Raw genomic sequence first — 27,675 nt, 5'->3', positions numbered from 1 at the left:
TGGTGCAAAATCCCACAAACAAAATTATCAATGAACCACTTGCTAAAGCCAACAACGAAAAATTGCTAAATTGTTGGCCTGTAGAGCTCAAAGTAAATAACCTGAAAGGGTCAATAACAAGCTTTTATTTTAGTCTTTAAAGAATATGCTTTCCAAATTCTAAATACAGACGCACACTTCCAATAAAAAATCATTACCTTAGAAAAGAAAATTAAATTAGTTAATCAGAAATGAATTATTAATAAATTTTAGTTAGAGAATTATAATGAATGTCAGAGAACAAAATGAAATTCAGCTGTTCAGTTAATTCATTTAATGTATTTATCAAGAACATTTTTCATATTCATTTAAAATAATTTTGGCAGCTACATATATTCTCCAAATTCGTCAGATTCAGATTTTTTGAGACACTATTTATCCCAAGCTGATGAGCTACTGCTTTACAAAAATTAAAAGAAGACCACCGATGAACTCGTCTCTGCTTGTCCACCCACTTCTCGAAACTCCTCAGGGGCAATGAGGAACTGATGAGGTAAGGGGTGCTTTTTTACTTTGTGGTTCATCAGAGACACTTCCGAATGCAACTCCTCGCCGCACAGGTCGCACACCCAGGCAGCCAACTGGTCCCTGTGTGCGCTTGCCATGTGCCGATTTAGGCTATGAGCCCAACGATATGAGTTGGGACAAAAGTGGCACTGATGCATCTTTACATCCATGTGGCTGATGGCATGCGTGGCCATTGCGCTGCGCAAGATGAAGCCCATGCCGCAGGTTTCGCACTGGAACGGCCGCTCCAATGTGTGCACCTGGATAAACAGAAATGAAAACGTTTTAATCAGATTAAAGATAAATAATTTATTGAGCATTTTTTATGAGATGTTCCATTTAAATTTTTATAGAGGTCTCAGCAAGCCACGCCAGTCGCTGGTGAAAATAGTCAAAAATTTTAAAAGTGCAGGAGAAAAAAAATGTCTTCCGGCCCTTGGGGCCATTAAGCACTATCAAACTTCACGTTTAAATTATTAATTGTCAGCCGCTAACTTAAATAATCTCGCGGCTGAGACCTCTATTTTTTTTACTAAATTGACAGTAAAGTGAAATGAAAAAAGATAAATATTGCAAACAGGTACTCAAATAGTGTAGGGGACAACAATTTTTCCTATTTGGCACGCACCTATTCTCCACATTCCATTATGGAGATGGCTGGGCTGACTAATCGCATTCTCGGAACATTAAATTGGGGAAAAGATTGGATTTGAGTACTTGTTTTGTATCGAAAGCATATCTTGTGAAGCCAGCTCATCGCTATAATTATTTTAGATTTTTTTTTTCGACAAAATATTTTTTTGTTTTGTACTTGGATAAATATTAGAATTGACTTACGCGCTTGACATGGTAGTTGAGCAAACACATCTTGAAAAAGCGTGTGCCGCAGATATTGCAAACGAACTTCTTGAACTCATCAAAGTGGAGTATGCGGTGGTGTCGCAGGGCTGTTTGAGATTTGTAGCGCTTGCAGCATAAGTCACATGGGTGGTCCCGCGAAGTGTGTAAGTGACGAGATTGGATGTGAGCAACCAGCAATTGCTTCGAGTAGAAACCGTCACCGCAAGTGTCGCAGAAAGCGAATTTCTCGCCTCGGTGCCTTCGTTCGTGGGCGCTGAAGAGAGTTTTGCTGAAGAACCTTTTGCCGCATTCGATACAGAGATGAGGGAACTCCTTCTGGTGACAGATTTTGATGTGCCTGGCGAGGTCCTCTTCCAGGGGGCACTTTTTGCCGCACTCTGTGCAGCCGAACCGGTAGTCCTTGGTGTGTTCCACTACGGTGTGGCGTTTGAGATTGCTCACCAACTTGTTGCACGTCGTGCACCTCTGTCTGCGAACTACTTTGCCGGAGGGCAGTTTGACCATCACGACAGGAATCAATTTAGCCCTTTTTTCAAAATAGCCGTTCTTGTGGTTGATGATGTGCTTTTTCAGACTTTCAATGGTGCTCAGGACTTCTTTGCAGATTTTGCACTTGAGGCTCTCAGGGTGCTCCTTTCGAATGTGCTCCTGCATGCTCTCAACGTCGCCAATGTACAGCTTGCAGACGCTGCAGCACTCATCTTTGTTGTCCCAGGCCGAGGCTTCCTTGTGGTCATCAGGAATTGGGAATTGCAACTTCAGCTGTCTGTCCACCTTTTCCTCTAGCTTGGCGAATTTGCTGATGGACCGCATCGCGAAGTGTGCAGACCGACGCAGACTTCTGCCTGATGAGGAGGTCGTCGGGATATAGAATCGGTTCCTGTGAAATAAAATTTTTCTTATAATTACATTCAGAAGATTTTTATTGTCAAAATTGAGTCAGCTCTTATTTAAATGGGGTTTTAGTTGCACGCAAAAATGTGCATTATTGCTTTCCAAAACAATAAATAGCTGAAAGAAGACAATTACCAATGGATCTAATGCGTGGATGGCCGGCTACTGCTGCCTAATCAATGGGATTTTTGGATTTATGAGTAGCGTGAATGTATTTTCCCACACACCAAATGAGTTTCTAATTTGCAAAATTTTAAGAAAAGAAAAGAGCGTCATTTTGTAATAATTTTCTGCTTTTTCAATCCATAATTCCTTCGTGTATATTTGTTGTAAAAACTTCATTTTTTCATTAATAAAAACATTTTTGAATAAAATGAAATAGAAATCTATCCGTTAAAGGGGAACCCTGTCACTCAATAGTTGTTGTCTAATTTAGACTCGTGAGACTGAAGAAAAAACCCAGCTTTTTGCGAGCAACATGTCCTACATTTATATTCTCATCATTTGCTTTCCATACAACTTTTACAAAACTGCTCCATAAAATTTCGAGATTATAATTAATACTGAAAAATGGAAAACGACCTTTTACTGTCACATTATACATTGTATAGCATGTTAAAACAGTCCAGGGTGAAGAAAACGCGTTTAATTATTCCATAGCTATTTGAAAACAGCGAAAAATCTAAATTTTTATTGGTTTGAATCACACCTGTCTAACGACTACTAATATGCAAGAGTTAAAGTCTCCATTGCTTCCTTACCAACAAAAACTTCGGAACTTGAGGCGTAAATAGTACCATATTTTTATTTGTACGATTAAAACGATTTTATAAATTTACATGAAATAAGGAGAGAGAAAATGTAGGCTTTGATAAAAGAGAGAAAGAGATACATGTTATAATGCATTACTCAAAATTAATCCTATATAAGTACAGAGGGATCAAATCTCGTCAATGTTCACATTTGCACCGGCTGCGGGGGCGGCGGTTGCGGCAGCTGCGCGTGCACCAGCTGATGGAGTCGCAGCTCCGAGCCGACCTTGAACTCCTTGGGACACTTGTCGCACTTGTAGGGCATGATCTTGTGCACGGCCATCTTGTGCTCCTTGACGCGGCTGGCGTTGGTGTAGGTCTTGCCGCAGACCTCGCAGGTGAAGGGCCGCTCGCCGGTGTGCAGCCGCTCGTGCACGGTCAGCTTGTGGCGGTTGACGAAGCGCTTGCCGCACGCCGAGCAGGCGAAGCGGCGCTCGTCGATGCCCTGGTGCACCACGAGGACGTGCTTGTTGCGCACGCTGCGCGTGGTGAAGCGCTTGTTGCAGATGTGGCACTCGTGCGGCCGCTCGCCGCGGTGCAGCAGCATGTGGTCGCGCATCGTCTGCAGCGCGGTGAACCGCTTGTGGCACACCTCGCACTCGAAGCCGCGCTCGCGCGCCGAGTCGCCGCGCATGACGCCGTGCACCGACTCGAGGTGCTCGCGCACCGCCTCCAGCGTGAGGAAGCGCTCCTGGCACAGCTGGCACACGAGCCGGTCCTGCGGGGCGCGGCGGTTGGCGTCGCCGCGGTGGTACGAGTGCTTGTGCATGTTGAGGCTGGACGCGTTGTGGTAGGCGCGGCCGCACATCTCGCACACGTACGGCCGCTCGCCGGTGTGCAGCCGCTCGTGCACCAGCAGCGCCGCCGGGCTGCCGTGCGCGCGCCCGCAGTGCTGGCACACGTTCAGCTTGAGGTGGCGTCGCTGGAAGTGCTCGCGCATGCTGCGGCGCTTCAGGTACGCCTTGCGGCCCGGGCACAGGTCGCAGAAGAACTCGCGGCGCACGCGCACCTGCACGGCGTGCTGCGCCTTGAAGTGCTCCTCGAGGTCGCCGAGCGAGCGCGCCACGTACTCGCAGTCGTCGCACTTGAAGCGCGGCGGGTGGCACCGCTCGATGTGCACCCGCCGCTCCACGCAGCGCAGCGCGAACCGCTGCCGGCAGTACGGGCACGGCGTCGGCCGCTTCGTGATGCGCTTCGCGTGCGAACGCAAGTGGCGCTTCAGGTCGGGCAGCGTGTGGAATGGCTTGAAGCACGCGTCGCACGTCAGCGCGTCCAGCGCCTCGAGCCGATCCACCTCGGCCGGCTGCACCGCCGCCTCCTTCTCTTCCTTGTCGACGTCGCCTCTGCAACAGCCACGCACGCGTTAACGCCCAGTGTATCAGGGTGTGCTGCGTGCAGAGCGCTACCTCCGCCACGCCACAAATCAGGCAAATCACTCAAATCTACTTTGTGAAAAAATCCTAATTTAGATCAAAAATAAAAATATAAACTACCTTTAATAGGAAAAATACATTTTGTCAAAACCAAATTTTTTATTTATAAATAATACTGTTGAATATTCGATACATTATCAAGTTAGAATAACTCAAACTCATAAATATTAATTTCTTTGGTGTTAAGAAAATAAACTAGTAATTGTTAGTTCTTTTAAACGCTTCAATACTTTGGCAGGAAATTTAATCGAAAGATTTTAATTTTTATATTTAAAGGAATGGGTGGAAAATAAAATGATGAGGCGCATGTTATGGGTTGCGTCGATGGTGATTTTGTCAATGAAAAATGCAATCTGAGTCGATTACTAGTATCAGTTGTTATTTTATTTTTTTATTTTTAATATTCTGTAACTGATTACATCCCCTTTAAAATTCTGCGAGTTTCTCTTTAGTAATGTGGAACAAAGTTAAACAGCCTATAACGATGTATTGTTGATTTGATTTGCAATGTGAAGTTAGCAGTGACACTTAAATTTAAAAAAAATGAATATTTTATATTTATCATTTTTTCTAAACACTCGTAAGCTTTTCTATGACTTTGTGGATGATTTTACAGACCACAAAGAGGAAGACATATTTATGCATTGATTGAGTTTCTTCTGTATTCTGTGAGGTAAACTATGTCTTAGAATTGCATCACAAAGAATAAGCTTTATCTGTGATAGACAAAAGTAAATTTTAAATTTCCCTGTGACTGAAATACTCTCTGGATCGCTGCAGGAGCTGAAAAGGTTTTCGATTATTAAAAGAAAGTGTCAATGTGAATTAAATACATATTTTATTACAAATCAAAATTTAAAAATTATGGGAAAAACTTGGAACTTGCATGTTTTAAATGTGTGTTTTAATTTAAAATACGTAAAAATGCTCTATTTGCTTTATTCAACTTTTTATTGATTTTATTCATGAAGATCGATGGCTGAGTTTCGCAAGCAAACTATGCTTAAATTTAAGTCTCGTTACAAGTTTCACAAAATGGCAAAATTAAAATGAATACAGAGTTTACACAATCAATGCTCGCCCATGTGGGTGAGCAAGTCCGTTTTCAATTTGAACTGTCGGCCGCACACGCCGCACTCGTAGGGCAGCACCTTGTGCCTGAGGCGCTTGTGCGTGTGCAGATGCGCCACCTGCGAGAAGCTCTTGCCGCACAGGTCGCAGAGGTGGCTGCGCTCGCCGGTGTGCGTGAGCAGGTGCCTCTTGAGGTGCGACGTCTGCGGGAAGCGCTTTCCGCACTCGGGACACACGTGGCTGGCCAGCTCCTTGCTGTGTTTGAAGCTGACGTGCGCCTTGAGGCTGGAGCGGCGGGTGAACGGCGCTCCGCACTCTTCGCAGCTGAAGGCCTTCTCGCCGGTGTGCACCAGGTGGTGCGAGGCCAGGTTGTGCCGGGCGTGGAAGGCGGCCTTGCAGATGCGGCAGACGAACTTCTTCAGCTCGTCGAAGTGCGTGACGCGGTGGCTGCGCAGGCCCTTGATGGAGGCGAACGTCTTGAGGCACACGTCGCAGCTGAGACTCTCCTCGCGCTTCACGTGCTTCTGCTTCATGTGCGCCAGCAGGTAGGCCTTGGAGGTGAACGCCTTGTCCGGGCACAGCGCGCACTCGAACGGCCGCTCGTTGGTGTGCGAGCGCTCGTGGTCCGTCAGCTTGGTGCGCAGCGCGAAGCGCTTGCCGCAGAAGCGGCACACGAAGCGCGCCTCGTGCGTCGAGCGCACGTGACGCTCGACGGCGGCCGCGCTCGGGAAGCTCTGCTGGCACTGCGGACAGCTGGCGGGCAGGCAGGTCAGCCGGTGGCGCTCCAGGCCCTTGGCGCTTTCGAACCGCGCCGCGCACGCCTGGCACGCGTGCGCCAGCAGGTGCTGCCGCCGTACGTGCCGTCGGATGGCCTCGAGCGAGGTGTACATCTGGCCGCAGAAGTCGCACGTCAGCATCCGCAGCGTCGTGCACGCGTGCCGCCGCAGCGCCTGCTGCGACGCGAAACGCCGCCCGCAGCACCCATAGCGGCGCCTGCAACACGACCAGGGCGGCAATTTAGCACGGCACAAGTGGCGGTTCTTCTGCTCGCTCTCCCAACTCACTCTTTGGCAACGTTTTTGGGTTGAAGCAGCTTTAATTCGACTCGTCATCGCAAACAAAAAGGATGAATGTGATGAGTTAGCGGGGATGTCAAAATATTTTCTTAAATTCTTTTTATTGGACATTTATCACGATTTCTTTTAATAAAAATTGAATTTAAAGCAATCGATCTTCATTGACCATGTTTCTGAGCAAACCAATCGATTCTTCAGGGTCGAATTAGGTAAAAATGAGGTTTTTCCGACCAAAAAGTGCAGCGCGACGATTGGTGTGCTCAGAAACTACGCCAAAGACGGTCTTTAAATAATTTAGTAGAGGTGAAATATGTCGATTGTTTTTTTTTTTTATTAATATTCGTAATTTTCTCTCTTTTGCACCCGTTTATGTGTCTTTAAAAAGTACAATAAAAATTCATTTTGCGATTGATCCATTTTTTTACAAAATTTTATCACAATAGTTGATAGGTTTTAACGCATTTCGACAGGAATTGGGCGCAAAATAGTCGTCGTTGCGACTGTGTCTAAATTACGGTACGAGATAAGGTATAAAACTCTTCGAATTAACTGTGGTACTCAGTAGTTTACCAACAAGTTGCAAATGATAAATAGTCATGAATAAGTCTTTTGTAAGTGAATTCACTCTTTGCTTTGGGTTTTTTCATTTTCTAAATATGCTGGCATACTCATTACAAAATTAAGTTAATGACTCAACAACTGTTTTAGAGTTCATCAAAAAATTAGAGTTAAATAAATCTAAAAACTTGTTCGTTAGAAATTTGAAATCAAATGCAATTAAAATTAGAGGGGTATACTTATTTTAGCTTAGTGTTTTAGTTCAGATCTTTTTATAATCCCGAAATTTATCTATTTGCTAACTATAATACAAAATCACAGGCAAAAAACTCTCCTTGTCAAGCAACATGATAAATTTGAGAATAAATTATAAAAAATATAGCTAACCTTCGATTTCCCAAATAATTCCAGCATTGATTAGAAACAAACAGTCTAATAGTTTGCTGGGTGTTCTAAATTATGAGAAATTTTGTAGCCATTATAGATTTTCCTAATTACTCAAAATGGTCTGTTGCCTGCAATGCCTCTCCCTTAATTTGATAAAATGTAATGGAAAGTGATTATATACAATTAGAGTTCGAAATTAAAAAAAACGCTCACTGTTCCTGCAAATTATGTCCGCGCCTTTTATTTCCAGACTATGAACAATTTTTCTCTAAATGGATTAGCCCAAAAAAATTAAAAAAATCAAATATATAATCCTAATCCTTCGTTAAAATTCTGACATTCAATCTGCAGTTTTGAATAAAAACGAAATATTTTGCTAACATTGAGAGCGCGGTGTTTAGGGCAGGAGCGTGTGCCTGGGGCGCGACTTGTCGACGACGTAGGTCTGGTGCGCCTGCACCGAGTGCGCGATCAGCTCCTTCTGGTAACGGAAGCCTTGGCCGCACACGGGGCAGTTGTGCGGCATGAGCTGGTGCTTCTTGATCTGGTGGTACTGCAGCTGGTGCTCGCGCTGGTACGCCTTGCCGCACACGTGGCACACGCACGGCTTCTCGCCCGTGTGCGTCAGCAGGTGGCGGTTGAGCAGGTTGGGCGCGCGGAAGCGCTTCGGACAGTGCGGACAGAGGTGCTTCTTCTCGACCGGCACCTGCATGTGCTTGCGGATGTTGTGCATGCGCAGGTTGGCGCGGTGCGTGAACGTCATGGCGCAGATCTCGCACTGGAAAGCCGGTCCGTCGAGGTGCGTCATCATGTGGTCGCGCAGCAGACACTTGTAGAGGTACGAGATGCCACAGAAGTGGCACTGGTAGCGCCGCTCGGACGCGAAGTGCGCCCGCCGGTGCTGCGTGAGGAAGCGCACCTCCTTGCCGCAGACGTCGCAAATGGCGGTCGTCTCGGTGCCGTCCGCCTCGCCGCGTTTCTGGTGCTCCTGCTGCCGGTGCTGGGCCAGCTGGCGGCGCGTCGGAAAAATCAACCAGCACCTGAAGCACTGCCATCTGCTAACAGAGCGGACCCACGCATCAGTCATACAGGCAGTGTGTCTGCGGTTGCTGCTGCTTTTGCCGTTTATTTTTACGCAAAATGCTTCAAATATGAGACTGTACCGAGTCCTTTACTAACGGAATCGATTTTTTAACCCAATTTTTGATAGTATGCAATGCAAATTGAAAGTTTAAATTAATTTTTATTTTAATGTCGAGATAAATTGCAAGGGAAGTGCAGGAATTAAAAAATTTCAATATTCCAAAATTTGACCAGCAGTTTTAAGCCAGGGTTGTCAAAACCAGGCAATTTTTGGCGGTATAAATGTTTTTTTTTAATTGGTTTGGATTTATGGCTAAAAAAGGTTGTTAAATGCCTTTGAAACACTGCGTTAAGATTTTATTTTTTTGTATTGACCCAATTTTTAATTTTAAAATTCAAGGTAAGTGTCTATTTTATGCTTCAATTATTTTATTTTATTTGCTTTACTTTTAATTTTTGCTAATCCGGCTTGGTCAAAATTATCTTTAAAAAGCCGGCATTTTTGGAACACTGCAAAATTTTAGGGAAGAAGCAACGATGTTTTGCTAATTTATATAATTAAAAAATTGCCCAATAACTATAAAATATTGCTTCTCTTTTCAATGTTCTCATTGATTAATTTACAATCAAGCTATTAAGCCTAGCAAGAATGCAGTAATTTAAAAAAATTACCCTCGTTTAAAGCCCTTTCATGTTTTCAATGCCCTAGATTGAATTTCAATGATATTATTTAAAATTTGGATCACTCCCTTTTTCATATCCAAGTCTAGAGAGGACCGTTTATTTTATTTGCTTAATTTGTTCTTCACCAATTGCTGATTTATTTACCGTTCAGAACCCTAATATAATCAAATTTCTAAAAAAAATTATGGGATGGTAGGCCTCAAAAATAGAAAATACAGAATAAAAACTACTCAGTAGGATCTGCTGAAATTTTACACCACCAGCTGATTTCACCACGGTTTGGTTGCGTCCATTTAATAAAAAATTAACAATTTTACTTGAAAAGAAATGCTACTTTATTGTATCTCACAATCAGAGAGCGTCGTTTCAATAAAACTCGAGTAAAAAGCTATACAAAAAGTTACTGTCCAAAGTAAAACCTAACCAGCTAAAATTAATACTTTCATTATTTTGTTCACAATTCGTCAGCACTTTATTTTTGTTTTTGCCGGGTTTCACGGCCGGGTGACGAGGCGCTGCTTCTGCCGCGACAGGTCGTACAGGTGGGCCTTGTGCACCTCGAAGGAATGGGCGACCAGCTCGCGCACCAGTCGGAAGCCGGCGCCGCACATGACGCAGCGCTGCGGCATCACGTCGTGGTGTCGCAACTGGTGCTCGCGCAGCTTGTCGTCGCGCGAGAAACGCGAGTCGCAGATCTCGCAGGCGAACGGCCGCTCCCCGGTGTGAATGCGGATGTGCCTCTGCAGGGGCAACAGGTCGGTGAACCGCTTCGGACACAAGTGGCACGCGTGCTTCTTCTCCGGCCGCTTGTTCAGGTGGTGGAAGCGCACGTGGCGCCGCAGGCTGGCGGGGTGGGCGAAGGTGCGCGCGCAGAACTCGCACTGGTGCTCCTTGGCGCCGAGGTGCACGTAAATGTGGTTCTGCATTTGGTTCTTGAACATGAACGTGATGCCGCAGAAGTCGCACTTGTGCACGCGCTGCGAGTCGAGGTGCAGCCGGAAGTGCACGCGCAGCTGCGACCGGTTTTTGAACGTTTTCGAGCAGATCTCGCACATGGCGGTCAGCGGTTCGCGGCGCTCCATCTGGTGCTGCTGCTTGCGGTGCGCGACCAGCAGGCCGCGCGTTCCGAACAATTCCCAGCACTTGTTGCATTGCCATCTGCCAACAGAGGCATCACACGCGGTTAAATTTCTGTGCAAATTTGTCACTAGGCTTTACAACCTCTTGCTTTTGAGGTTTATAATAATTTTGGCGGAAATGGCACACTAAAACACAAATAAGAATTAAAAAAATCACATTAGCTGGCAAAATTAAAGCAGTAAAATCGTGAATTTGCTGCAAAAGCAAGCAAATCATTACAAGAGTCGGGTTGATAAATAAAATAGCATCGATTTTTGTGCTTTTAGGTATTAACAGGGTATTTTCCCACTATTTGAAATAATTTTTCAATAAAATTAAAAATAAAGTTCCAGCTCGAATACTGAAATATGGCAGCAAAATGACATTCAGGGCTCTCAATCTTTGGTGGTGATCCTTTTGCGCGACATATCGTACGCGTGCACCTGGTGCATCTCGAACGAGTGCGTGACCAGTTCCTTGACGAGGCGGAAGCCGGCGCTGCACACGGGACACACGTAGGGCATGAGCTGGTGCGCCTTGAGCTGGTGCTCCTTGAGCTTGTCCTCGCGCGAGTAGCTGAGCTCGCAGTGGCCGCACGGGAACGGCTTCTCGCCGGTGTGCGTGCGCACGTGGCGCTCGAGGTGCGTGGGCGCCGGGAACGTCTTGTGGCAGTAGGTGCACGCGTACTTGCGCTCGGGCCGGCCCTTGCCGTGGTGGTACTGGATGTGCTTGCGCAGACTGTGCGGGTGCGAGAAGAGCGCCGCGCAGAACTCGCACTGGTGGTCGCGCACGTTCAGGTGCACGTACATGTGGTCGCGCAGCTGGTGCTTGAACACGAAGCGGATGCCGCAGAAGTTGCAGACGAAGCGGCGCTCCGAGTCGATGTGCAGCCGCCGGTGGTAGCGCAGCGCCTCGCGAGTTTTGAACTCTTTCGAGCAGATTTCGCACATGGCCGTCAGCCGCGTGTCCGAGTGCTGCTGCTGGCTGTGGTAATCGCGCGCGCCCTTTGTGGGAAACGTGTTCCAGCACGTCCTGCACTGCCATCTGCTAACAGAGCTGAATGGCACAGCACAGTTAGTCAATGTGAATTCAATCAATCGTGTGGCAAATTATAACTGAATCGAGTTAGTTAGTCAACAGTGCGCGAGTGGAATGTTTGCGAGTGTTCCTTTGTTACAATACCGCGCCTTCTGGGGGCGGATTAAAATTAAAAAATTGTACAAATATATGTTATGGCAAATCAGTTAAGCGGACTTCCTTTCTGTCCAGCTTTACATATTTTTGTAAATACTTAGTTGGCAAGAGCGTGTGCAGTTTCATGCGAGAGTATACATAATATCTTATTTCTAATTTGCAGTTGGCTGCGTTGCTCACGTGCTTCAGGATCAATCTCGAGTTAAAAAATTAAGTTACTAGTGTTCAATAATAAAAGATTTAAAAAACAAAAGTTTGTAGTTTTAGGTTAACTAAAATTTAAAAATCTCTCAGCTTATTCTGTGCGCTTTACAGTAAAGAGATGTCACCATTTTCCCGCCGTTTTTAGAAAAGAAACAAAAATCAACATCACTTTGTCGACGTATTATTCACTCGAGTCTCTAAGGCTTGGTAATGATGCGTTTTCGCGACATGTCGTACGCGTGGACGCCGTGCAGCTCAAACGAGTGCGAGACGAGCTCCTTTACGAGGCGGAAGCCCTTGCTGCACACTGGGCAGGTGTAGGGCATGAGCTGGTGCGCCTTGTACTTGTGCTCCTTGAGCTTGTCCTCGCGCGAGTAGGACATCTCGCAGAGCTCGCACGGGAAGGGCTTCTCGCCGGTGTGCGTGCGCATGTGTCGCTCGAGGTGGATGGGCGCGGTGAAGCGGCGCGTGCAGTAGGTGCACGCGTACTTCTTCTCCGGGGCGCCCCTGATGTGCATGTCGTTGATGTGGCGGCTGAGGCTGCGCGGGTGCGTGAACGACGCGGCGCAGTACTCGCACTGCAGGTAGCTTTTGTCCAAGTGCACGTGCATGTGGTTGCGCAGCACGCACTTGTGCAGGAACGCGATGCCGCAGAAGTGGCAAGCGAAGCGGCGCTCCGAGGCGATGTGCAAGCGCCGGTGCTGGTACATGACCTCCCTGGTCTTGAACTGGCGGGCGCAAATGTCGCACATCGCCGAGACCTCCGAGGTCTTGTGCACCTTCTTGTGCTCTTTCAGTTCCTCCTTACTCTCGAAGGTCATCCAGCACGTGCGGCACTTCCATCTGCCAACAGAGCTCAACGTCAAATCCCTGCTCGGCAGTACTTTCACATTTATACTTATAAGCAATATGTATTTGTACTAGGGTTAGGACTTACTTAAGACACCACCATACCCAATAATATTCTAAAACTAAAATTAAATTCCAGTCTGTCCCGTCAATTATAAATCCCAGGTTAAGGTTTGCTCTAAATTAATAAGAATAATTTTTAGCAATTTTGTGGGTATATTCGCTAATAATTGTATTATCAGACCTTTTTTTGAGTCAAACTAGGTTTTTTTTAGTCGGTATAGCTTAATTTAAATAGAAATTTGTAATATATCAGTTAGTAAACATACTTTATTCACGCATAATATCATAAGTTCGGTTCACTAATCGTATTATTTAATTTTCTGAGCTTGTTCGCAGTCTTGCAGCTGAAACTTAAGCTTGGCCAGTTCTATAGAGTAGTTTAAGGGAGTATCACGAAATTGGCACTGGAAAGGCAGCAGCAGCTTGTCATTTCTCACAAAATATGTGGTCAATTTGTCTTTTTGGGGATTAAGCAGGCAAACGGAGCCAGGCTGATGCACTGTGTCAATCTGATGACTGAACTAGCGATCGCTTCAGTTCGAATTTTGCAGTCTGCTATACGTACTCAAAGCGTCAACCTCAAGATCTTTCCGCTGAGACAAGCAATTTTTCCCCTCAAATGGGCGCACTTCTGTGATGTTTACATGGGCCACCAGTTCAAATTTTTCAATCTAGCACTGCTTTCAAAATTCGAATTTGGTTCAATCGTGATGATTTTTGGTTAATCCCTTTAATGAGACGAATTGATTTCTGGGACATATCCTCTTTCCAAAATTCTCAGATTTTTTCATAAAGGCGACTACAAGCGTCTCTAAGAGTTTATTTTTTTTATTTAAAAAATAAATATATTTTATTTTATTTTCCGTAATTTTATAAAATTTTGATGTATTGCCAAAAAATTGCATTGATTAGTCTCCAAATTTCATCACGATTGGATGCAAATGGCCTGTTTACATGGGAAACCTGTTCTACTTCGTAGCCCGGAAATGTTACTGTTCATGGAAGTCTACACATTTGAGGCAAAAAAATGCATGCTAGAGCGGAATGTAACCGGGGTTCCTTTTAAAAAAAATTACGCATTGAAATCTCCATTCTTATAAATATTACTAGCTTTTAATGCATTCAAATTTCATCATCGTGACAAGATTGAAAGTATTACGTAGTCTAAATTTATACAATTTTAAATCGCGTCAAGCTTGGCACATGGAACACATAAATATGGCACAGTGAACATGGAACAGTCTTTTAGTCTTAAAACAGCTAATTATCAAAAGATAAAATTATACAGAACGTGAAAGTATTATTAACAGTTTTTAAAAGAGGACTATAAGCTTTGTCGTTAGATTTTTTACTGGCTTGTAAAATTATGCAGTGAGAGAAAATTAATTTGCAGGCACGATCATTACTACTTGCTACTTTATTATTTAATTCTTTTCAATGAGCGTCTTTGAAATTAGACATATAATATGAGGTAATGTTCGAGTGGTGCTCAGGAATAAATTCTCATTGATAGACCATAATTTGTGTTGCGAAAATAAAAAAAGCAAGTCAAATTCTGCAATTCTGTCAATTACTGCTATCAGTATTTTAATTTGAAATGCCTATTTATAAATGCGGTCGGAATAGTTTGGATTTTAGGTAGCGTTGGTGGTGCGGGCGCGCTGCAGGTCGACGGTCTGCACCTGGTGCTCTTGGTACGAGTGCACGGCCAGCTCCTTGAGCAGCCGGAAGCCGGCCGCGCAGACGGGACACACGTAGGGCATGCGCTTGTGCACGCGCATGTTGTGGTCGTTGAGCTTGTCCACGTGCTGGTAATACTTGTCGCACTGCGTGCACGCGTACGGCCGCTCGCCGGTGTGCGTGACCAAGTGGCGGCGCACGGACGCCGGCGCCTGGAAGCGCTTCGGACAGTAGGGACACTTGTGGCGCTTCTGCAGCGGCGCCGCCAGGTGGTGGCGCTTGTAGTGGTGGCGCAGGTTGGCCGGGTGCGAGAACGTCTCGGCGCACACCTCGCACTGGAAGGTGCGCAGGTCGAGGTGCGTCATCATGTGGTCGCGCAGTTGGTACTTGTGCAGGTAGGCCACGCCGCAGAAGTGGCACGTGTAGCGCCGCTCGGACGCGAAGTGCGCCCGCCGGTGCTGCAGCACGAGGCGCCGCGCCGAGAACTGCTTGCCGCACACGTCGCACATGGCGTTGCCGGCCGCCGCGGCCGCGTCGCCCGACTTGTGGCCCAGTTGGTGCTCGCGCAGCAGACTCCGCGTGCTGAACGTGCGCCAGCATCGCGGGCACTGCCATCTGCCAACAGAGCAAAGCGTGGTCAGCGTCTTCTCTCTCACGCTGCTGCGGCGCCCGTTTCGATTGCATGCTGGCTTGTTAGTACAATAATTATTGTTTAAGTCAGAACTGAGAGGGCAATATTATAGCCTCAGTTTGTTCCAGATTTTAATTATAACAAACTCAGCTGCTGATAGTGAGTCTTTCGCATTTTTTTATCTCCCAGAAGCAGAAGTACCGAGCCCTTGGAGGCAGTAAACAATAACTGATGTCCAATCAAAGAGCGCGAGATTTTTTATTAAAATTTTAACCTTGACCACCCACCTTTATTGAAACAATTTCTAATTAAATTCTTAAACCGTTATGAAACCCATTTAGTTAATTAATTAATCGCTTGTATTTGGATTAATTTAATTTAAAATATTATATTATCAGGCTCCTGAATGGCAGTAATTTTCAATATAAAAATTCCAAATTAAATTCAGGGAATCCTAGCTCTCATTGAAGAACAAGAGCTTAGTATTGCTTGCGCAACAGAACAGAAAATGCAATCTATTTAGGATTTTCCAGCTTTATTTAGCATATTATGATTTCTTTCTTTTTTAGAAAAATATCATGATTTGTTTCACATTTATATTCAACATGAAGAAGCTGAGAGGATGTTCAAAATTCACAACGTCTACTCAGCTGAATTTAAATTTTTAGACCATACAATTCGACAGGTATACTAAATTTCTAAAAATCAAATCTGGCCCTCTCGTGCCCTTTATATTACAGATTTAAGTTAAAATCTTATATGAAAATTACAATATAGCAATGGAAACATCTAGTTTTGATCTCAGGACTTCTTTGGTGAATTATTGATATTTCCATGAGATGTTTAGTTTGACTTGATTTACTCATAATGCTCTAAAATTAACATTGTATCTAAAGAAAAAGCTTAAAACAGTTAAAGACCGTCTTTGACAAAGTTCAGAGCGCACCAATCGATTCTTGAGGGTCGAATTAGGTAAAATGGTTTTTTTCCTACCTGAAAGTGCAGCGCGACGTGCGTAGCACAAGTAGAACTTTTTCCCGCCGAAACAATTGATTGCGAGAAGTGCGCATGCGTCAGAGCTGGCGGGATCTGACAAAGAAGCCATTCGTCCAGGCAAGTGCTCAAACCCCCTCTGACGCATGCGCAGTTCTCGCATTCATATTGTTTTGGCGGGAAAAAAAGTTCGCACGTCGCGCAGGACTCTTTGGTCGGAAATAATATCCCCTTTACCTAATTCGACCCTCTAGAATCGGTTGGTGTGCTCAGAAAACAGAAACAGTCTCCAAAACAGTCACTGGTTTTAATTTCAACTTTTTTCGCCAGGCTCAAATATACATGCCGTGCGCCTCGAGGCAGTGGTCGGCGAGCGCCTGGCGCGTGCGCGCGCCGAACCGGCAGACGTAGCACACGTGTGGCATGATTTTGTGCACGGAGGCGCGGTGCGCGCGCATATTGTAGCTGGACGCGAACTTGGCGTTGCACACGGTGCATTCGTAAGGGCGTTCGCCCGTGTGCACGCGCATGTGGCGCTCGAGGTGGCTGCGGCGGCAGAAGGTGCGCGAGCAGGCGACGCACGGAAACGCGTCCTTGGTAATGCCCATGTGGACGACGTTGATGTGGTCGTTCAGGATGTTGGCGTGCTTGAAGTTCTTGGTGCAGTAGGTGCACTGGTAGGGCCGCACGTTCATGTGCGTGCGCACGTGCTTCGAGATGGTTTCCTTGTGATGGAAGGTGCGTTTGCAGAAGTCGCACTCGAGCGTTTTCGGAAAGTGCACGATGCGGTGGCGCACGAGCGCCTTGACGCTGCGCACGTGCTTGCCGCACAACTCGCAAATGAACGTGCACGCCGAGCAGCCCTGGCGCACGTGCAGCTGCAGCTGCTCCCGCGTGGCCGCCGCCAGGCCGCAGTGCGGACACTTGAGGCCCGGTTCGGCGCCGCCGCCCGCCTCGCTATTTGCCTCGCGCGTCTTCTCGGCGGACGTCGGGCACCTGAAAGCAACGCGTGACCATCAACTAACCAGTCGCCTCATTGCTCTCCGTTTTGAACGCGTTGCATTCAGCACAGACTGCTTGACAGTTTTTTTCATGCGGCTCTTCACCTGTTTTAATTACTTTTATCTGAGGCCTGTTAATTTAACTGAAAAAGTCAAAATAAATAATAAGCCCGACTTTTAAAAACAAGTTCCATTGAAATTTTTGGCAACGGGGGCCGGATTCACGCGACAATCAGACATGACGTCTGGTAGAGTACGGCGGGAGAGTTTCAAACGTAAAATGAAATTTTCTTGGAAAATTTATCATGAAAATACCTTCAGAACAATGAATATTTTTGTTAATATTTCTTTACTAACAGCTGATTAGCCAGGTAATTGGCGGATCGACCGTTAGATGGCCCATCAGGCCAATGGAAATGTAACAAAATGCGCGGGAATGAAATTATTAGGTCGGCACGCCTCTTTTTTGACGCGTCTGATTGGCCGCTGGACTGTCTCCTGATTGGCCTCCATTATTTGGACGCCATATTCACTTCTGACCGGCGGGAACCAACACAGATCGCAACCTGGCCCCGGCGCTCATGATTCGTTTTTGCTAAATTCCCACTTGAGATTCCCAATCCAACGTTTCCTTATAAATGCAAATTACTTTGTTTTCGAATGTCAATTTATTTACTAGTATTTACATAGCCGTTTGTTCAGTCTTGCCATTGTTATAATTAAGAGTATCAAACGCTTTTGTCAATTCATCCACTTATTTATCGTTCAAATGGTATATAAATTGTGGGCTGCGACGCAGTGGTCGACCAGTTCCAACTTGATCTTAAAGGAGGCGTCGCACGAGCGGCACGCGTAGGGCATGATTTTGTGCACGTTCATCTTGTGGCTCTTGAGCATGCAATCCTGCGTGAACTTCATGTCGCAGAGGTCGCATGGGTAGGGCCGTTCGCCCGTGTGCGTCAGCATGTGGCGCTCGAGGTGGCACTTGCGGGACACCGTGATGCCGCACAGCGGGCACTCGAAGGACTTCTTTTTGCAGGTGTGGACGTTGGCGATGTGCCGTTTGAGGCCGTTGTTGAGCGTGAAGCAGCGCGCGCAGTGCTCGCACTGGAACGACTTGATGCGCAGGTGCGCGCGCATGTGCTCCGTCAGCTTGGGCTTGCGCGTGAACGCTTTGCCGCAAAGGTCGCACGCGAACTTGCGCGGAAAGTGGATGGCGCGGTGCTGGTCGAGGCCGCGGCTCCCCTGGAACGTCTTGCCGCACAATTCACATACGCACGCGCGCAGTTCGGGAAAGTGGCTGAGGCGGTGGTCGCGCAGGTTCGACCCTTTGCGGAACAACTTGTCGCACACGTCGCACGCCGCCCACACCCGCTTTCTGCGAACAGACACGGCCATTAGACGTGTCTTCCTTCTAGACCCCATTTGCGTTTCCTGCTTTCCGTCAAAATATACAATATGTCCGTCACCTCGAGACATTTTTTTCATATTTTGTATTCGCTTACATGCACCATAAAATAATCAGGGCAGAGTTAGATTCTAAAAGATTTCATGGTTAATATTATATCGACTTAAATGCCACCTTATATTATTCCTGTATTTTTTACTCACTAATTACGCAAATCGTTAGCCATCACATTATGTAAATTATAGTGCTCTAAAATGTTTCCAGATTTATGAACATAATCAATGCCTTGGTAAGTTCAGAACGCTTCGAGTTGTTCTCAATCCTCAGACGGAACAGGAATTAGCTTTTAAATTAGGGCTCCAACCAAAGGTTCAAAACAGTTCAGCATCAATAAATTTGCTAGAATTGCAATATACCCGCATTTAAAAAAATGTAGTGCAGTGGTAAGCCCCGTTTTTTCCATTTTTATCAGTTTCTTGCACCACAGTTTTCAATAATTCTCTACTTATTAGCTCATGACCTCGACTTGATAAATTGTCAGAGAAATTATTGGCGAAGTTGAGGCAGCTAATAATGACAATTTAAAATAAAAAAAAAAACGCACAGAAGAGGAAATTTTGACTACTCCGACCGCAAATTTTAGATTTTCACCGGAAAATGGAAACAATTTAAAGATGGCATTTCATGCGTAAGAAATTAGTAAAAATTGAGTGGTACATATATCAGTGCTGAAATATACCGGGTGGTTTTAACTAAATGCAATCCTGAAATTAACAAGGGAAACTTCTGTATTCTGTAGTGATGCAGAAAAAAGCTCTATGTTTATAGAGGTAGCTGAATTTAATTTAAAAATTTAAATTTCAAGATCTATAGAGCCTTTCCCATAAACATGGAATGCTCAGTCAGTAAAGTTATAATTTAGTGCCAATAGCAATTAACTTGCAAGTTGACGGTGTTTCCAACTTGTGGCTTGAAACACAAGCAACTGGCTTTTTTGTAGTGTTCATTAAATTGTTTGTAAAAATCTCAGTACACCGAACTATCACAATTTTTAATGTCAGTGGAACTGCTCTCTGTGCTTGTTGAGCGCTGCCTTGGACCTTAAGCCGGCGTTGCAAAGGCGGCACGTGTGCGGCATGACGCCGTGCTTGAAGATCTTGTGCGTGCGCAGCTGGCTGGACTGCGCGAAACGCCACTCGCACAAATCGCAAGCGTACGGCTTTTCGCCTGTGTGCGTTCTCATGTGGCGCTGCATGTGGTACTTGCCGGGCATCAGCTTACGGCACACGGGACACGGAGTGTGGTCGCTCTTGTCCTTGAGGTGGATGGCGCGCTGGTGGCGCTGCAGCGCCTGCTTGCCCTTGAACGTGGCGCCGCACAGCTCGCACGTCCACTTGGCGGCGCAAAAGTCGTGCACGCGCATGTGAGACTCGATAAAGCGGCGCCCGTGGAACGTGGCGCCGCACAACGCGCACTCTACCGCCGAGTGCGTCTGCGGGAAGTGCGTGACGCGGTGCCGCTGCAGCAGCCGCTCCGTCCGGCACAGCTTGCCGCACACGTCGCACACCCTGCGAACGCCGACACAAACGCCTTTAATATTTTGATACCGCTGCTCGCCCAAATTTTGATTCGGAACATTCATGGTAGAAATAATTCACAAGTTGCGTAAGCCGCCAAAATATAGCGCCAACGCATTCTTTCGATTATTTAGGTACTATGATTTTAGACTAAATCCTTCCAATGTGCTGAAAACCAAAATCAGTCAAGCCATTTTAAAAAAATTCATATCCGACGTTTCTACGGCGAATGGCTGGCCTTGTTTCTGTTTACAGCTCGCCAAGAGCAAAAATTTAAGAAATAGAATGCGCAGTGAGTCTTAAATCTTTAAAATCGAAAGAAACCACTGCCGTCATCTATTACTGGATTCAAATACCCAGAGCTTACGCAACTGGTGAATTGGATTGATTGTAAAAAGCTTTATATTTATTTGCTCCAAGTCACTGTGAAAAATTTCCTCTGCACCACAAAAACAAAAATTTATTTTGTAATTCTTTTAGAGGTACGTTTTAGCATTTTTATTCATTTTATCGTTTCCTTTTGTTAATTTTCCTATGGTAATAAAACGAAAATTTCTATTAATAATATTTTTTAAATATTTATTTCAAATAAAAAATCTGTTTTTCTGCTTGTTTTAGAATTTTACGAAGGCATACAAAATAAATACGTTTCTTGAAGAAACTATGGAGTTTTATTTTAAATCTGAGATAAAATCTTGAGTATCGTAACACTCAGGTCGATATAGCGAGTTATTTACAACAGATCTCTGTTAGATCAATGGCAAAATGTTTTAAAATCTCGGCCGATCAGCCTTATTTTCACACGTGGATTCCGTGCACCTCAAGGCTGTGCCCCAAGAGGTCACGGCGCACTCTGAAGCCCATGGGGCAGTGTTTGCAGTTGTGCGGCATGATCTTGTGCACTGACATCTTGTGCGAAACGAGTCTGTTCCGGTAGCCGTAGCGCGCCTCGCACAGATCGCACGCGTACGGCCGCTCGCCAGAGTGCGTGCGGAGGTGCCTCTCCAGGCAGCGCTTGTTGTTCAACACCAATCCGCACAGCTTGCACGTCTGCGGGTCGTTGTTGACGTTTTTGTGCACGTTCTGAATGTGGCTGCGCAACGTTCGGTCCACTTTAAAGCCGGCGCCGCACTCCTTGCAAATGAAAGTGCGGTCTTCGAGGTGCGTGCGCACGTGCTCGCGCACGGCCCCTTTCATCACAAAGCGCCGCTTGCAGAAGTCGCACTCGTACCGCCGGTCCTGGTGAATGAAGCGGTGCTGCCGCAGGCTGCCCTTGTCCATGCACACCTTGCCGCAGACCTGGCGGTTCGGACCGGAATTGGTTATTTTTTCCCCAAATACTTGAACACAGCAATCAATTAATTTTAAATTTCTAATCAAAACTGGATTGCTGATTTTGGTTAACGGCGGCAACATTTTACCTCGCATATTGCGGGTTTTTCCGGCGCAAAGTGTCGCGTGCGGTGCCGCTGCAGCTTGAACTCGCCAGCGTACGTCTTTCCGCAAATGTCGCAAGTCATGGGCACCGGATCTCTCGACAGGGGCTTGCGCTCTGAGGTGCTGCTGCTGCGGTTGCGAATGCGCGTGGCGCCCAGGTCAGGAAAGAAGCGTTTCCAGCTCGAGTCCCAATGCTGATCCTCCTCACTGCCGAACAGCGCTCGCTTTAGATTTTGGTCACTCAACGTACAAAGGGCAAAGCAATTTTTCAGAGGGGATATTCTAGACCAGCCGAAGGTGTCACTCGAGATAATTCGACGAAAATAGGTTCAAGTGCGGTATTTGTAATTTTAAGTGCAGTTTGACTAAATTAATTTCGTGGTAAATTAATAAAATAAATCAAATAAAAGAGGATAATTACAAAACATTTTATTGTTATTTTATTAAATCGACTAGGTAATGCTTGTTTGTAGGATACTGACATTTTTGACACATGGTCCACTTAGTTTGAAATATAAAATGGATATCAAAATCCTCTCAACATCATTATTGGTCACTTTCAGATGTATTTGTGGTGCGCCTCTTTACAGTGCTGTCGGAAGAGCGGCTTGTTTCGGAATCCCTGGCCGCAGAGGTCGCAAATGTGAGGCATAATGCCGTGTTTGCCCATCTTGTGCGTGCGCAGCTGACTCGACTGCGTGAACTTCCACTGGCACAGGTTACACGCGTACGGCTTTTCGTTCGTGTGAATTCGCATGTGGCGCTTGAGGTCCTCGCCTCGGCCGAACCGTTTCAGGCACACGACACACGCTAGCGGCTTCTCGATCTGCGAGTGCAGCGTCCGCATGTGCGTGGACAGCGAATTGGACTGGCTGAAGTGCGTGCCGCACACCTCGCACTGGTGCGTCACGCCCAAGTGGCGCTCCACGTGCTGGCCCAAGTGGCGCTTGTACACGAATTGTTTGCCGCAGAACTCGCACTTGAACTCGGGTGGCAGGTGCACTTTAAAGTGGCCGCTCAGGTGGCTGCTGCTGCGGTAGCTGCGGCCGCACATGTGGCAAACGAACGGCCGCTCCCACCTGCAAGCACAAGCCACCGGTCAGCTCATTTTGCCTGCACACTCCTGCCACCTTTGTCTTTGAGCGAAACCGTGCCGAGCGAGTTTATCGTTTCTTTCGATTTGTAGCATTTGATGTAAATTTAATAAACCCCAAAAACTAATTAATATTCACAGCCCGATTTTTAATTTAATTTTCAGTTTTGGCAAGCAGCTTCATGCCATAAAAAATTTAAGATCTTTAATATTCTAAGGCTGGGATGTATCTGCATACAAGAAGGGAGTCCCTGACACTTTAATGAAGCGCAGGACCAAAAGGGTGGAGGCATATTTAATTAAAAATTAATTAATTTTTTCCCTCCAGCTGCGTCCACCCGATCGTCCTGTGTAGATTTAAAAGCTAGCTACGCTCGTCAATGTTGTGATCCCGAGCTGAAAACCCTGACTACCTCTTTCTTCATTGTTGGACAAAAACAAACTAAACATAGATTTAGGCAGGCAGAAGGTAAGTTAGGCCACTCACCCTGGGCTCTCCTTGTTATTCTTGGGTTTGCGGCCGCGCTTCCTGTACACCTTGGGAGGGGCTTCTTCCTTCTTAACGGCCTTCTTGGGCGCCTCCTCGGATTCCACCTCCTCCTCAGTGTCGGGCTCAATCTCAGTCTGTTTCCTCTTTCGGCCTCGCGGCCTTCCGACCTTCCTAGCCGCCTTTCGTACGGGTCTCCTCTCCGGACGTGGTTCCGCATCCTCCTCTTTGATCAGCACTTCCGGCTCTGGCTGATCCGGACTGTCCGACCGAAAGCCGTCGTCGGCTCCCAAGTCATTGTCAGGCTCTTCATTCTCTAATATCTGCAAAAATGATAGAACACGATGACCCGTGAGTTGTTTGTAAATAAAGACAGCTGATATCAACACAGAGAATCCGAACAACTGACCTCAGGCTTGACCCCATCCACCAGGGATTCGAGGAGATGCTCAGTCTTGACGGCTTTGTCTCTGAACTCGCTCAGCAGGTCCAGTTTGTACGCGCATTCGCCGCACATGTGTTTAGGAAGCCGATCCTGCGGTGTGACCTGTTGAGGACGAGAGCAATCAAGAATTTGAGTTGCAAACTAAAAGACGGCAAACTCACGTTCACAGGTAGGCATTCGGCGATCTTTTTGGCTATGCATTTAGCCAAGCTTTCGGCTTCAAAAATATGATGCCGCACTATGTTGAAGGTGTCTGTGCCGCATAGGCGGCACAAATCGGTCACGCTCGACGTCATTTGTGCCTGAACACAGCTAGCCGGGTTTACTAGACAGACTTACTGCCTTTTCGACGCCCAATTTGTACATTTAATGGCCAAATTTGTCTAATCTCGAGCGCCGAAAAGGGCGGACCGGCCGACTCTTCTCGTAATGGCGTCCAAACGTCAATTTTAAAGGGGCATCAGGGGGAGAGAGAAGCGCGAAAAAATTGACTCTCACGGCGACACCAACATGAAGAATAATTAACAGCTATTCTGGTCATCCATAGAATGCTTTAAATTCACAGTGAAATAATTATTACAGTTGATTTAATTAAATTCATTGTTGTTAACTAGATTTTATTTATTTTTTATCACAAATATAAAGTGTTTGATAATATCAGATCATTGTTATGTTGGCAATGTATTGATTTTTTGCTTCTTTCCCTCAGCATCCGCCAGGTGGTGCGATTTTGAAAAAAAATTAGCGCGAACAGCGCGCATGGATATTCAATGAGCGAACAATGGGGTCTACTTTACAGTCGCGGAGGAGCGTGATGACAAATGACAAGATAATGCGAAGCAATGGGAGAAGCGGGAAACGGGTCTGCGTTTCTTGAAGGACAGAGGAAATGATATAAAGAAAGGAGGACGCAATGCAGATTTTAATTCTTTGAAGTCAGCAATGATTTTTAATTTTTCATCCTTTGTGGTATTTTCCTAACCGCATGGGGACTTTGTCTGCGGCAAGCAAAAATGAAAAATATTACTGGCGGTGTTAAAGAGCATTTTTATACAAACAATACAAATATCACACACATAGTAAACTCTTAATTTGATAAAAAGGAACACAATGTTGGCTCAAAGCTCATCCTCACTATAATAATAATTCTTTTGCAAAAAAAAAAAATATTTGTTTTGTCTATCACTTTTTCTACCACGATGTTTTCTCGTTAAGCTTTTTGTAGCCTACATTCATTGCGTTGTACACTTTTTCCATCAACGCAGGCATGTCCTCTTTTGTGAGCCCTTTCGTTTCGATGGCTGGCAGAACTTGAATAATGGTGTGTCCTTTAAGTGCAAAAAATAATAAACTCATTAACACGTGTTTATTTATTTAATTTTAATTTTGTTTACCTGAATCAAACCGATGAGTCTTGTGATCGAGAAAATGATAATTGTTGATAAGTATCGGCTGAATGGGACACTGGGCGTTCAGAGCCAGGTGGAATGCGCCTTTCTTCAGGGGTAGCAATTCCGCGCCCCTGTGCCTCGTGCCCTCGGGGAACATGCAAATGCGCGCCTTAGAAGTGGTAATGTGCGAGCCAGCCTCGTTCAGGTCCTTCTGCGACGTTTCGGGATTGAGTTTGTCGATGAAGACGGTTCCCCAAAGCCAAGCTCCAAGGCCAAACGGCCACAGATAAAACACCTCCCTCTTGGAAATGACGCACCCTCTCGGCGTCACCGGCCAGATGTAAGCAAGCACTGTAAAAATGATTCATTATTGACAGACTATAAAAAATTTGATACCCAACCGTTTAAATCCAAAATACTCTGGTGGTTCATCAGCACAACGGCGCCGCTGTCTTTTAATATGTTCTGTTTTCCTTTGACTTCGTAGGTGATTCCGATCATTCGCATGCACCAACGCAACAGCCACGCTGGCAATCTTTGAAAAATGAATTAAAAGTCAAGAAATAAATTAAGTTTTGGAAAGCATTGTGCTTACTGTCCGTTTCTGCTGTCTCTCGGCTTGAAAAACATCAACGGAATGAAAACTGTGCCCGAGATGGCCGAACTAATGATGAAGATGATGAACCTCGTGTAATAATTGACCTTGGCGCTGAGTTTGCAGGCCGCAAAGAGGCCGACGGCCAAAAGAGCGAGAAGGAGGCACCCCATCGTGCAGCCGCACCGTCCAAACGCTGACTGACGTGATTTTGCGCCTCACTCGCTACCGATCAAGATCACGGCACAGGCACACACGTGAGATAAGACAAGACCAAAGAGCACACCGAAAGGAAAAATCCAGCACTTGAAATTCACTTCTCGAAAGGTCAGCCGATTAATAAGAAGGCTGCTCCTCTATTGTTGCTACTGTTTCTTTCCCTCGCTAGAGAAGGACGATGGTTGACTATATACTATTAATGAAACGCACGCTGGCGCGGACAGCTGGCCGAGTTAATGAAATGTGCAGCGATACGCGGCGGACGAGTCACACCATCGTCACTGCTGCGCGGCGGGGAAAATGACATTGGACATTGTGCAAGGCGCATTCTCCTTTTATATTGCGTTCGTGTGATGCACCGCGTATGCAATAGTTTTTTTATAACCAGAACCGTGAGCATCTGGTGTTTGTTAATTTTGAGAGAGACAAGAATATCGACAAAGTGTGCTTATCGCGTGATAATGATTAAAAGTGCTCAGCTGCTGATTAGTGCCCGGGGTCACTGAGTGAGGAAATCAATTCACTTGAAAAACAAAGCATGCGTGTAAAAATTCCAAAATTTACAGGAAAAAATGGGGGAAGTAACCAAACTAAGAAAAATAACATTATTATTTCATAAATAATACCATTCTTTGTCAACACACTTCATGACGTGTTTCGTCATAATATTTGTATTGTTGTTTACTAAAAACAGAGATCCCGACGTTCCCTTTTAGCCCAATTGTTTGGTATAATTAACTGAAGAAAATACCCAAGGGTATCTTGTATCCTGTCTCTACAATCTTGCTCCAAAATATGAATGGTGGAAATCTGTATCCATCATAGAACGCAAAATATGATCCTCTGCGCGTATTGATTGTCGCATCAACGCAATATCACATATCGCAGTTTCCATCGTCGTCATGTGATATTATGCCTAATTGTCTTCCGCCTTTAATGAACAAAATCTTTTTTTCAGAACCTTGTCGCCTCATCTCGACGAGAAATTAAAGATGAATTCAGAAACCGAACATACGACTCTAAGACTGCGTTGAAATGAAGGTTAGAGTTCATTTGGGAACACCAGTTCACTGTTGCATCAAGCGAAATGTTGCAGCTGTTGATCGCGTGTCATATCGCGCTATTTTTAAGATATTACACTTCTCGTTCAGTATATAATGAAAACCCAACATACTTGCTAACTAACATGTAGACACAAAATCATTCAACTATATCTTATCTTTTTTTATCTATCTGAGAGCAAAATATTTCGCTTAACATTTATCATCCGCCCAATATAGACATACAGCCTTGGCAGCTTCTGGCCCTTTTTAAATACTTTTTATTAATTAAATTTTTTTCTTGAAATTCCTGTGAGCCCAATAACACCACCACTGAGCGGATAAAATAGGGGTAAATTGGCCTCAGACGAGCTCGAGCCCAAATGTTTCCGCATCGACAGGTCTTTGGTTGAAACGCTTAAAGCCGCAGCGGAAAGTTGCGAAAATCATTAAATTAACCCCCTTTTAGTGCTGAAAAGTGCTCAAATATCTCCCATTGCATAGAAATCTATATAAGGCGAGCGAACAAATTTAATTAAAAATGTCTCTATTTTATTGAAGGATCACAAGCAATATATTTTCCTCGCAATCAGACAAAGCAACAGTTGTCGTTTTATAGCTTGTATAAACATAATTATATTTGAGAAAAAATAAAACCAGACTTCATCCTCGCTGTTTCAATTTCGTCGTTTTGATTCTCGACCAGTTTTGACGTCATCAAGTACATACTGGTCGAGAAACGAAACGATGAAATTGAAACAAAAGAGGTTTTATTTTCTCAACATGAAAACAACCTCTATTGGTCGCCGGCCTCTATTTCATAATATTATTTCCCGTTTATAGG

General features: G+C 45.4%; 5 protein-coding genes across 5 annotated transcripts; all 5 read right to left on the bottom strand.

The window, feature by feature from the left end:
- Positions 1 to 288: 288 nt before the first annotated feature.
- Positions 289 to 3,283, bottom strand: LOC135943574 (zinc finger protein 254-like). The gene is made up of 3 exons (XM_065490199.1): positions 3,211 to 3,283; positions 1,384 to 2,287; positions 289 to 806 (listed from the first exon to the last, which is right to left on the bottom strand). Exons 2-3 carry the CDS (start codon positions 2,218 to 2,220, stop codon positions 450 to 452), a joined length of 1,194 nt encoding a protein of 397 aa, XP_065346271.1. The 5' UTR covers positions 2,221 to 2,287; positions 3,211 to 3,283; the 3' UTR covers positions 289 to 449.
- On the bottom strand, positions 3,259 to 24,058 carry LOC135942308 (zinc finger protein 665-like). Its single transcript, XM_065488348.1, has 6 exons — positions 23,748 to 24,058; positions 23,551 to 23,688; positions 23,142 to 23,464; positions 5,620 to 6,610; positions 5,310 to 5,329; positions 3,259 to 4,456 (listed from the first exon to the last, which is right to left on the bottom strand). Exons 1-6 carry the CDS (start codon positions 23,880 to 23,882, stop codon positions 3,259 to 3,261), a joined length of 2,805 nt encoding a protein of 934 aa, XP_065344420.1. The 5' UTR covers positions 23,883 to 24,058.
- LOC135943577 (zinc finger protein 596-like) lies at positions 9,896 to 10,918 on the bottom strand. The gene is made up of 2 exons (XM_065490204.1): positions 10,627 to 10,918; positions 9,896 to 10,563 (listed from the first exon to the last, which is right to left on the bottom strand). The coding sequence occupies exon 2, from the start codon at positions 10,485 to 10,487 to the stop codon at positions 9,900 to 9,902; it is 588 nt and encodes a 195-aa protein (XP_065346276.1). The 5' UTR covers positions 10,488 to 10,563; positions 10,627 to 10,918; the 3' UTR covers positions 9,896 to 9,899.
- Positions 20,122 to 21,528, bottom strand: LOC135943579 (zinc finger protein 614-like). Its single transcript, XM_065490206.1, has one exon. The coding sequence runs from the start codon at positions 21,403 to 21,405 to the stop codon at positions 20,923 to 20,925; it is 483 nt and encodes a 160-aa protein (XP_065346278.1). The 5' UTR covers positions 21,406 to 21,528; the 3' UTR covers positions 20,122 to 20,922.
- A 555-nt stretch (positions 24,059 to 24,613) lies between the features above and the next one.
- On the bottom strand, positions 24,614 to 25,904 carry LOC135943907 (1-acyl-sn-glycerol-3-phosphate acyltransferase alpha-like). The gene is made up of 4 exons (XM_065490577.1): positions 25,573 to 25,904; positions 25,379 to 25,512; positions 24,981 to 25,328; positions 24,614 to 24,914 (listed from the first exon to the last, which is right to left on the bottom strand). The coding sequence occupies exons 1-4, from the start codon at positions 25,743 to 25,745 to the stop codon at positions 24,778 to 24,780; spliced, it is 792 nt and encodes a 263-aa protein (XP_065346649.1). The 5' UTR covers positions 25,746 to 25,904; the 3' UTR covers positions 24,614 to 24,777.
- Positions 25,905 to 27,675: the final 1,771 nt, after the last annotated feature.

The sequence above is a fragment of the Cloeon dipterum genome, chromosome 4, assembly GCF_949628265.1.
Source record: "Cloeon dipterum chromosome 4, ieCloDipt1.1, whole genome shotgun sequence".
Taxonomy (NCBI): domain Eukaryota; kingdom Metazoa; phylum Arthropoda; class Insecta; order Ephemeroptera; family Baetidae; genus Cloeon; species Cloeon dipterum.
Note: the sequence above shows the minus strand (reverse complement) of the source record. Positions and strands in the feature narration are given on the sequence as shown.